Source organism: Martes martes, assembly GCF_963455335.1.
Source record: "Martes martes genome assembly, chromosome: 2".
Classification (NCBI taxonomy): Eukaryota; Metazoa; Chordata; class Mammalia; order Carnivora; family Mustelidae; genus Martes; species Martes martes.
In genome coordinates, this window is record NC_137889.1 from 155058116 (window position 1) to 155070434 (window position 12319).

At 38.7% G+C, this 12319-nt stretch overlaps 1 protein-coding gene across 5 annotated transcripts in view; it reads right to left on the reverse strand.

The window, feature by feature from the left end:
* KCNIP4 (potassium voltage-gated channel interacting protein 4) overlaps window positions 1-12319 on the reverse strand; it is a gene marked incomplete at its 5' end in the record, with an annotated part of 1129227 nt that overhangs the window by 30853 nt on the left and 1086055 nt on the right. For all 5 annotated transcript variants that reach the window (XM_080796874.1, XM_080796870.1, XM_080796873.1 and 2 more), the window contains one exon: window positions 7454-7523. In XM_080796874.1, the coding sequence (XP_080653000.1) occupies window positions 7454-7523 (70 nt within the window). The remainder of the gene's footprint in view (window positions 1-7453; window positions 7524-12319) is intronic.

The window sequence follows — 12319 nt, forward strand, 5'->3', positions numbered from 1 at the left end:
GTCGTTTGAGCATCTGACTCTTGATTTCGGCTCCAGCAGTGATCTCAGGGTCAAGCACCCAGGTGTGCTTGGAACTCATAGGGGAGTCTGCTTGAGGTTCTCTCAGTCTCCCTCTCCCTCTGCCCCTCCCCTACTCTCTTGCTCTCTCCAATAAATAAATTAATTAAAAACAATACTAATAGTGAGGCATGCATGAATTGGCATTTTTAGTTTTGTGATTATGAATTTGTTCATCATTTTTACAACTCAGATAAAGCTAGGGACTCAGAGAGGTTAGGAAACTTGCCCAGAGTAACACAGTCAATTAGGAGTAAAGCAGGATAAAACGGAGTCCTTCTGACTGGAAAACCAGGCTAGCCCACAGCCAGTGAACTGACCTGATGAACTGAGGACAGGAGTGACTTGGGAACTTTCTGTGACCATGGTAGGAGTGTGGGGTCCTGAGGGCCCATGGGCCTTGGGTGGGATTCATGGTTGGGTAACTGTGGGCATTTTGGGACAGGGCTCCGTCCCTAGCACCTCACAATGCCACCCAATAACTCTGGAGTATATCTGAGATCCAATGTTTCCACTGAGCTTGCTTTTGATAGGTTTTCCCGTTTTTCTTCTTCTCCTTTTCTCCGTGGCCTCCCTTCATCTCTGAGTTTTCTGCTTTTTCATGTTAAAAGTATATTTTTTCTTTTTTTTTAAGATTTTATTTTATTTATTTGTCAGAGAGAGAGAGAGAGATCACAAGTAGGCAGAGAGGCAGGCAGAGAGAGAGGGGGAGGTATGCTCCCTGCTGAGCAGAGAGCCTGATGCGGGGCTCGATCCCAGGACCCTGAGATCATGACCTGAGCCCAAGGCAGAGGCTCAACCCACTGAGCCACCCAGATGCCCCCAAAGTATATTTTTTTCTTGCTATTTTCTTCTCTCAGTGCAGTTTTCACTTTTCAGTATTTCTGTTCTTGACCCTTGATCAAATTTACTTGATTATTTTAGATGTTTCATCTCATGGTTTCAGCCTTTTACCTTAACCTTTTTTATATTAGAAAAAAAAAAGTAACCTTTTAGCTCATTGGCTCCAGCCTTTTATCTTCTGTTTAAAATTTCATCTATTTCTATTTTATAACTTTTAACCTTTATTTTTTATTGGGATTGAACAAAACTTCTTATTCGCCTTTTACTTTATAAATTGCTTTTTTAAAGGCTGTCAAGAAACTAAGTCACAGTAGCAGGAGGAGAGGATGGCCCTTCCCAAATAAGGGAGGTCAGAGGTCATAGAAACTTCCCTCCCAGCCCTCAAGCACCCATGGCCCACTTGTGGATGGTTTTTCCTGAATGCTCTACCCCAGTGGTAAATGCTATTGGACACCATATATTTTATAAGGTAGACTGTACACTCAGTTTCTCAAAATGATGGTGGCATTGTCTTTGACCTCTCACCTTTAAATACACTGTATGAAACTGCTTGTTTTTAAACATAGGAGTTATTAACACTGTTGTCTATGAACTAACCAGGGACCACAATTGGGTCTAAATAATATGTCCTGTAATTGTATCTTGAGTGAATGTCCACACAGCATTGATGAGTTGCAGAAAGAAATACTTTTGAATATAGCTTATTACTAGGGATTTGGTTATAATCAATTTCAAACCATTCTCGGGAAGTGCCATTACAGAGTTGTCAAGAATTGGCAGCCTGTTTTTATTCACAAAGTTGTTTTGCTCTCAACAGTGCTGTTACACAGACTTCTTGAACTATTTAGTGCCCTATGGTGATAGGAGTTGACAGGCGTTATGTTAAACTTACTTTCTGAGGGAGAAAAAAAAAGAGATTTTGCATATTTTATAATGAGCTTCCATTAAGTAGGTCTCTTGGTATCCTATTTAGACAATCAGGGTACATGCCTTTACCTTAGCAAGCAGGATTCAACATGAATAATGGCTCAGAACAAACAATGTTGGCATTTTTTTTTAAATTAAAAGAAAATAAGCTAACATGAACATACAGTAATTAGCTTTCTTCTTAAATGGGGTCACTCTTGCTTTAAAGCTTGACACATGGGACAGATACTCTCAAGGTTTGCCCTGATGTGGTATAGAGAACTCCTTGTTCCTATAAACGTATCTTGGCAAGTCCCCTGGAAGTTAAACCAGTTTTCCAGCCCAGATATAGTGTGCAGACAGCAGTTGTCACTAGTGTAGTGAAGTTGAACTGCCTGGGTTTGAATTTTAGCTCTACCAAACATCAACTGCATGGCTTTGGGAAAGTTGTTTAACCTCTCTGGGACTCAGTTTCCTCATCTACAAAATGAAAACACCAGTATGTACTTCATAGGGTCATCCCAAAAAGATCAAATGAGATATTAATATGCAAAGTGCTTAGACAGTCCTAAGCATATATTAAATGTTCAATAAATATTATCTATTATAATTATTGTTTCACAGACAACCACCTTAAAGAAATGTGAGTAATTTTTTTACAGATATAATACATTTCTACCTGAAGAAGTTCCTGTTTTTTTGTGAAATCTCTATTGTGTGTCTAGGTGTGTCTAGATTGGAGTTCTAATTTGATGTCAATTCCTGCTCTGAAGACTGGTAGAATCATGTCATGAAGTGTTATTGTGGCTTCTGCTGGAGTTCAGATTTTTTCTGACAGGCGTCTGGAGATTGTGAAAGTTTCTGAAGAAAGGGAGTGAGGTTCTGAGCTTTGACTGGGTGAGAGGAAGGAGCTAAGGCACTGGAAGTCTCTGGCTAGGCACAGAGGTAGATACATGAAGTAAAGGCAAAGTGTCCACAAAAGCATCTATGGTCAAGTTTCATCCGATGGTTGTTTTTTTTTAGATACTCAATACACATTTACTAGAACAATGAGTAACAGGCATCCTGGATTCTAGATTTCGTTATAGTTGGGAGCTCAAAAGATAAAACGATCTCTCTTCTCTCCACATGACCCAAAAGTCTCCTTTGACCATGTTTCTTTACGCATAGCAAAAACAGTTCCTGAGTTTGATATGCTGAGATTGCCTCAGTTTCTTAGAATCTTACTTGTGAAGTAGAAAATTAAATGTAGAACTTTTGTAGTTGGGGAAAAACATTTATAGATGCTTAAGACAGGAAGGGCTCTTGGATACCATTTAATTATTTATCTACCTTTAACAAAGGTGGAAATTTTTGCAGGTACCTTCAGTGACTTAGCTAAGATTACCTAGTTGGTTAATGATAGAGTTGGTAATGAAATCAAGACATTCCAACACCAGCTCCTAGAAAAAAAGAATGTGTAGAGTAGAAAGAATACTGAGGACTCCTTTATTCCACATTTTATAAATGTTATAAAAGTATTGTTCCACAATTTACAGAGGAACAACCTGAGGCCCACAGGAATGCCCCATTTGAGTCACCATTTGATGGTGACAATCTATCCACAAACCCAGGACTCAACTTAGTCCAATGACTTTAACGCATTTAATTCCAACCCACATTAATAATACCAACTAACTCCTTGACTAAAAAATCTATCTATAAACATAAATTTCAGAATGTACTTGATTATCATGATCCAGGTCTGTGGATTGAAATCAATCTGGCTGATTTTTTTTCTTCCTACCACAAATCACTACTCCACTTGAATTCAAGCCCAAGGTACAGAATTAGTTTAATGCATTTGAATATACAATTCGAAACACTGTTGTTCTGGTAAGGCAGGTTCACATACACGAATAATAGTTTCTGTTTGATAAGTCCTCTATAAATCACCCTGAAAATCCTCAGAAAAAATGTCCTAGGACAAGAAGGATATTCTATGGCTGGTGTTACTAAAAAAAATCTTCATGCCCCTGACCCTGTCCAGGTGCCTCCAGTGCCTTGCACACAGTAATGGTTCCATAGGTGTTTGTTGACTTAGTCTTCTGAATGGAGCTAATTAATCTGTTCCTTCCATAGCTAGCAGGTGCCTCATACAGGCAAAGTAAGTGCAGAATCCCTACAACATGAGCAAGAGGAGCCCAGGAAACTGCAATTTTCATAAGCTTTTAAAATGGTCAGTGAACTAAGAGTGTACACTCTAAAGCTTCCGCTGTACGTGGAGTTGAAAAAGTATTGCCGTAATGATACCAGGAAGGGCACCAACCAGCCATTCATTTCCTCTCGGCTGGTTTTCCAGCAGGCATACTTTATCCCTCACAAACCAGACTCTCCTGGTCACACCTCTTGTGCTGACATCCAGAACACCAAACAGGTTGTGCTTGGTAAACCATCTGACAAAGCAGTAGAGAAAATGAAGGGCCTGACACATTACAAATTGCAGGAGGTTCTGTAGAGAAGACAAAGTCTTTTCCTACAGGAAATGGGGAGATGTGGTGATATATGTACCCATCATTGTCCGTGCTCATAATGAGAAACCTGTTGCTTTCAGACCTAAATAAATGGTTTCATAGAAATGTGAGGATGACCATGACATGAATTTGCCTCTCATCGGAGATTCTGTCCTTCCATAGGACCTATCCCCCTTTCTAGCTGCACTGCAAGATACAGTTTGCATGTGCAAGATACAATTTGCATGTGCAATGTTAATTTTTTAAATTGCTAGTCATTTTTCTTTAAAATATGTAATTTCCTTCAGTAGTGCCTGGTACTTTTAGATTTATCCATTCAATTAACATGAATAATCAAAGAATTTTTAAGAAAGCAAAAGTGATTTTTTTCCTCTCAAATCCCATTGGATTTTGCAACAAGAATCATTTGCAAAGGATTGTGGTTAAGTAGATGTTCTGTAATGCCAAAATGTCATTTTTCAAATAAAGATAAATTTTTAATGTGGAGCTGTATCCCATTTCTAGCATACAATAAATTTCACTTGAGATAATAAAAAAAAATAACTTAAAGACTTCCATTTGTGCTAGATGCTTTGATATTACTGTTTATCAATATGCTGACAGATACTTAGCTATAATGTAAACATGATTTTTCTTCAGAAATGCCATGTTTTTTCAATAATTTAGAAATAGACAATTTAATCAGATGATATTCCAAATTCTTCTTAAGGCAGACAATGGACCCATTACAGTCTGGGCATCAGGCCCTATGACCAAGAGCTGTCCGTGAACTGTTAGTAATGAGATGGGCTGGGTGGGAATTGTCACCCATGATATATCCAAATTCATGTAATAATGGGTCACCTTGTGTATTCTCAGAATTCTAATTTAATTATTTTACAAGAATTTAATTCTTTTATAAGAATTGTAAATTTTTAATTAAATTTAATTAGATTTTTTATTTAATTCCTTTTAACGGTCATAGCAAATGAAAATGTCTATTTTGACAATTCACACACAGAACTGTCTTCAACCCACTGAAATACCTAAAAACAAATGGATTGAAAACCAAAAGAGAAGTTAATTTTTGTCTGAAACTAATATTTAAGTGTTGTATACTTTCAAAATGCCTTTTGCAGAGATTATTCCGTTGTACTGTCCCAGCCAACATGTGAGGCTCATGTCATTCATTCCTTCCTGCTTTCACTCATTTACACAGTACGATCAAGTCTGATGACTGGTCAGTGACTTTTCTACCACCTGTGCTCACAACAATGAACAATGCACAAAACCCTTCGGTCCCTGGGAGAAGACATTCTAGTGAGGAAAGAGACAATAAGCAACAACAGAAAGAGGTAAAACATGTATTATTAGGTGCTCTTGAGTGCTAAAGAGAAACATAAAGTTGGCATGGGGAGTCCAAGGGGTTGTGGTTTAAGATAGGGTGGCCAGGAAAGCCTTGATGAGAAAGTGGCATCTGAATAGGAATGAAAGTGGTCGGATACTGAGATGGTTATTTGGGAGAGCAAGAATCCCACGCAGAGGGAATAACAGGTTCAAAGGTCTTAACAGTAGCCCAACTACTGTGCCTGCGGAATTAGAAGGAGGGGGGTGTGCTGGAACATAGAGAGCCCAAGGGACAAGGTGGGAGCAGGGAGAGGACGAGGCAGAGAGGGAACAGGGATCACAGCTTCCAGGTCACTAGACAGGTGTGGCTTAGACTCTGATGGAAAGGAAGGTTCTGAGTAGAGCAGTGACGGGAGCTGGCTTTCACTGAACAGGATTACTCTGGCTCCTATTGAGAAAAAAAGGTGCTGCAGGAGCGGGGAAGGGTTGGAAGCAGAGGAGACTAGCTTAGAAACTATTGCAGTTACTACTATTGCAGTGTGAGAGGGTGGATGAGAGGATGAAAAGGAAACAATGAGCTTCTCTGCATCTTGATTTCATCTTGATTTATTAATAAAGGAGAGTCACAGCTAAGAGAGTTGGGAGGTGAGGGGTAGTGCGTGCCAGGGCCAGGGACATACTGGATGCCTCAGGAATGGTTGCTGCCACAGCTCAGGTCGGTTAGTCTGGATGACTTCCTTTTTATGTTCGCCCTGTTGTGCCTGCACAGTGCTCTCATTAATGCTGTGATTTAAACCCCTATCTTCGCACTTAATGCCCTATTTGGACATTGCCCATCTGCAGCACTAAACTGGAATGTTCTTTTGGGCAGGTACCACATCTTCTTCCTCTTTCATTATCAGCACCTAACGCACAGCTGGATACACGGTAGATTCTGTTTGAGCTGGGCCTCCTGTTGAATGAGAGAGAACTTATAAGGCTAGGGGCAAATAGATCTCTTCACTCATCTCCAACAGGTATGTGTTATCATCACGTCTTCCTTGTTTCCTTTCCAATTAAATTAATATTTAGAGTGGCATTAACTTTCTCAGATGTGGGGGGAGGGGTGATAACAAGAGGTCCTAAAAGAGAAAGAGCAGAAAGAACACTAGGTGAGGCTCTAGAAAGATCTAGGTTCTAAGCCATTATCTACCCATTAGTGGATGTGTGACCCTGAGCAAACCATTTAACTTCTCTAAAGCCCAGATTTCACATCTGAAAATTGAGGATAATCATATTTATAATATTTATATTTATATATAATATATAATATTTATTAAATATATTTATTAAATATAATAATTATATTTATAATATATAATTTATATATAATTTATAATATATATTATATATAAATATAATATATTTATAATTATATATATAATTATATAATTATAATTATATTTGTCCTAATTTGAGAGTGGGAAGAATCAAATGATACCTACAGTACATGCTGAAGAGCTTTGTATCATATCCTGGACTGAGCCATTGCCGCCCAAAGGTGCTGTGTGTTTGAGAGCCAAAGTACGGGATACACAGTAATACTGTTTTTTGCATTCAGCTGAAGGAGAAATCCTGGCTATCTGATCATTTGTAAGATGCTCACTTTTATGATACATTGGAAATTATATGCACTCGCATGACGTGTATTAATTCTTTTACATAGCGATTAAAAATGTAGACTCATGCCATAAAAGATAATGCCAAATTCAAGATTGCAAGCATAATTCTAATGGAGAGTATGTTAACAAGTCCACATTTTCACTTACCTCCCTGCGGAAAGAACTGTGAGTAAATCTCTTTGAAGGTTTCTTCATTAACAACACCACTGGGACATTCCTAAAGAAAGTGGTAGAGAAGCAATATGAGCAAAGTGTTCATAAAACTGATTTTTTTTGCACATTTTGAAACGAAACTGTCTACTGCGCAAAGCTGCACCAAGGAAAGTGAAATATCCATCCATTTTTCAAAGGGAATAAAAGCACACAATAAACTCTTTTTTGCTTCAGGTCCCACAGAATGAAAAAAAATTACAGATGTAAAGATCTTCACATATTATAAATATTAAAGCCGTGCTGACACATGAAAAACACACCATTGCTTTTAAGAATACAAATGTTTATTATCAACAAAGTAAGAGGAAATTACATTGTTTTTCATACAGGAATAGTATCGCAAGATGATTATGATGTGCTCTTTGCTGAATCTTAGTGCCATGTTTCCCTGGTGATTTGCTGGACCCACAGTATCTTTAGTTCAGCGAGAAAATAGTATGCTCCATGTGGGAGTGGTCCAAGGAGGAATAGTTACTAATTTCTGTTCACAGTGTGTTCAGGAGTGCATAATAGCATGGTTTGTAACAGGTGACCTTGAGTGAGATAGGAGTGCAAGATCTTTTTAACTTCTGGAGAGAAGGGTCTGAAAAGAAAGAGTCCTGAACATAAAGAATTTCCATTCTTGTTCCATGGGTGGAGTTACTTTTCAGACTGATGGATACTGACCTTTGGAACTCCACTAATGTTGGACCACTGACCTGGTGGGACAGAGGGCAAGGCTACCTATACCAGAGTGGATCGGGCATTTTCTACAAAAGGAACTGAAATCTTAAATGTTAGAAGAGGTCTGTCTTGGTGCTGAAAATGAAGACTAAGAGAATCATAGACAAAGATGAGAGCAAAATTTCCTCCACTCTCTGGAGTTGAAGAATGTTCTGGTCAGGAGTCTGAAGGGTAGAGACTCGTGAAGGGTAGAGACACTGATATTTATGTAACAATCTGACATTAAGTCACATATGGGATGTTAATTGTACATTGACTGTGGGGAGATGATGAGCTCTGTCCAGTCTTTTTGAGTGGCTCCTCAGGAACAAACAGCCCCACTTACCTGTCTTAGCTGTCATGGTGCTCCCATGCTGTCTGGCTCTCCCCAGGATTCACTGGGGAGCATCAGGGGTGCGTTAACTTCCCTGCCCTGAGATACAGATATTCTGTGTACTTTAAATTTGACACTGTTCCTGGGATCTTTAAAAAATCATCTGTTGTGGTGTTAAAGCTTCTCCTAATCCTCAAAATCATTGCCCCCTCATGAATAAACTTGATTTGTTAACTTGATCTTTCTTTATTCCAATGAGCCTGTTACTCACAACTAAAATGTGCCTCACATGAGAAGTTTTCTATTTTCTCACTCATTGGTTTGATAGGTAGGACTTTTGATATATGAACACAATTTAAAATAATGCCTTCAATGTGAACTTGTGTTTACAGAGCTTGTCAATGTATATTTTTCCCATTTGATCATTATAATCGACCTATGACTTAGGTGTCTATATTCACTGAGGCAGAACTGAAGGTTCTGTGGTCATGTTCTAGCCAGTGGGGGAGCTGGAATGTGGGCTTGAGACTCTCCAGATCACCACAAGATTTGGGATTAGATGACCCTTGTAAAAATAATGACCCAAAAGACCTAAGAGGATTGGATCAAAGAAAAGGCAATCAAAAACAAATAAGAAGAAAAGCAGTTAATTTCATTTTTAAATTTGTTTACAGTTAATTTTATGCTTTGTGTTATTTTATGTTTAAATTTGTCTCAGCCACAATGCCCAATTAGTTGGTCAACATTATTCTGGATGTTTCCATGAGGGAATTTTCGATGAGACTGACATTTAAATCAACAACATTTGAGTAAAGTTGTCCTCCATAATTTGGGTGGGCCTCGTCTAATCAGTTGAAGATCTAAATAGATGAAAGTCTAATCTCCCCTGAGAAAAAGGGAATCCCCCAGCCTGTACCTTCTGACCTGATCCACAACACTGGCTTTTCTTGGTTCTATGGCAGATGGTCTTTGGACTCCAGCTATAACTTTTTCCTGAGTCTCCGGCTTTGCCTCCCCCGTCAGATTTTGAACTGGCTAAACCTCCACAATCATGTAAGCCAATTACTTAAAATAAATCTCTTCCTGTATATAGATACATCTCTTAGTTCAGTTTTTCTAGAGAGTCCTAAGATATAAATGAATAAACAATCACCAGCTATAACCTCAAAAGGAAAAAAAAAAGGGCATGTATCTAGCTAATCACTCAAAACTTTTAACTACATGACTCTTAGTTGACAGCAAGAGACCAATTTTAAGAGCAAGTGAACACTTGTAGTTGAGCCCTGTACACATGGAAATTGTGATTTATTGGCTATTTAATTCTGAGCCATCTGCTTGGGATAGCAAGAAGAGAGCAATTAGATGACTATGTCATCGGGTGTGAAAGGTCAAGCTGGAAACCTATCTGGGAGGTAAAATGACTCTTGTGAGTGGTGAAGATGGGAAGTAAAGGGACATTTGCCCTCAGCAAACTTATCAGCTGCCTTTGATCTCTAGCCGTGTTTGATAGATACATCTTATAACATGAAATGAAATTTAGAAATTGACTGCCTCAGGGGACCTTAGTGGCTCAGTGGGTTAAAGCCTCTGCCTTCAGCTCAGGTCATGATGCCAGGGTCCTGGGATCGAGCCCTGCATCGGCTCTCTGCTCGGCAGGGAGCCTGCTTCCCCCCCTCTCTCTCTGCCTGCTTCTCTGCCTACTTGTGATCTCTCTCTCTGTCAAATAAATAAAGTAAAAAAAAAAAAAAAAAGAAAGAAAGAAATTGACTGCCTCAGATGTGTTTATATTCAACCACATGTCTGTGTCAGGCAAAACCCTCTCTGCCATCTGGCCACGTTTTGGGTGGTCAGCCTTACCAGGTGAAGTTGTCTTTATCCATCTTGCATTCATTACATCAGTTTACATCTTTAACCAATACATAGTGTATGCTTATTTTTCTAGAATGTTTCAAGAAAGTCAGGGCAGCAGCAATAAACACATCAAAGGTCTTGCCCTCATGGGGCCTCCATCCAAATAGAAGAAGAAAGTTCAAAAATAAGTCAAAAGAGGTAAAAGTAAGTCCAGAGAGTGATGATCTTTTGTTTATTCTTAAGAGTTCTTACGGAAAAACAATGCTACATTCAGGTGAGAAAAATTAACCAAATTCTATAGGACTCTAGGGACTTATGAAATGGTACAAAAGATCTATTATCTACCTTTTCCCTCACCTCTTTTGTGGAATGGTATCTCCACCTCTCCATCAAGAACGGATTTGATCAGGCTGTGTATACAGCCAAATGTATGCCATGAACAATGTAGCTATATTAGGTTAACTCCTGCTGCAGTAACATTAGCAAACAGGCCCCCATTTATATAATAAGTTTAAAAAAATGTAGTGTATTTCTTGCTCATCTAACCGTCTAAATTGATGGTTCTTCCCAGAGTCTTTAAGGGACAGAGGCAAACAAAAGCTTGGCCATCAGAGGGGGCTCTAGAGTCCATGGATGGTCTCATCCAGTGGGAGAAAAGGACCACTGAGGAGCTTCTGTGGGAGGTGCCTATGGGCCAGGTCTTGAAGTGCAAAGGGCTACACGTAATTTCCACTCTCATTTTGTTGGTTAGAAATCACTTAATACATCCACCCCAAAAAACAAGAGAACTCTTGTGTGCCCAGGAAGAAGACCAAACTGTGGATTTGGTGAATGATTAGCAGTGTCTGTCTCAGAGATGCTCCGAGTGTCTGTGCTCTGAAATTTTCTCCCACTGATGCTTTAACATGACCATCATCAAATCACTCAGCAGTATCAGTTCCTCTGGTGACATTTTAAATGGATGATTTTTTTTTTCAAATAATACATTTTATTTCCAACATGTTCCTGTTCTTTTTATTAAAGTTATTTTTATTAATATATAATGTATTAGCACCTTCAGTCAGTCCTACACATCTGAGAATGGATTTATTCATTAGGTTCTCTTCACTCTAAGACGCAGGATCTAAGCAGTAGTAGAATTCTTAGATTTAGGGAAAGTGAGAAAAACCTCACTCATCCACTTTGGGAAGTTATTATAAGCTTCTGTAAGCCCAATGGCTTCTGTATTACGGTTTCTGATGACTTTTTGTCTGATTATTAAAAAAATGATCATTCTGCAAAAATTTACTATCTATAGAAAAGGATAAGGAAGGGGCACCTCAGTGACTCAGCTGGTTAAGCTTCTGCCTTTGGCTCAGGTCATGATCTCAGGGTCCCAGGATCTAGCCCAGTGTCTGGCTCATTGATCAGAAGGGAACCTGCTTATCTCTCTGCCCCTCCCCCCACTTGGCACGCACGTGTGCGCGCGCGCGTGCGCGCTCTCTCTCTCTCTCTGTCTCTCTCTCTCAAATAAATAAATAAAATATTTTTTTTTAAAAAGAATAAGAAAACAAAAATTGCCCATAATTATACTACTGTAAAGTTATTTTGGTAATGTATCTAAGCATATTAATATAAAATTGGGCAAAATTTTGATGTGAATTTGATACAATTTGATATAAATAAAATTGGGATAAAACAATAGTTTTACATCTTATTGTTTTGAGGCCCCTTATTATTTTTTTACCTTAACAATACATCCTGAACATTTTTCATGTCATTATTTTTAATGGCAGCCTAATTATGTGCACATTGAATTTATCATATTGTTGGATACTAAGGACATTTCAGCATTGGGGGACTACATAGGAATAAGGACGTAATTAATAGTCTAGCACATACAACTGATTGCACCTAGGGTTCTTTCTTAATGA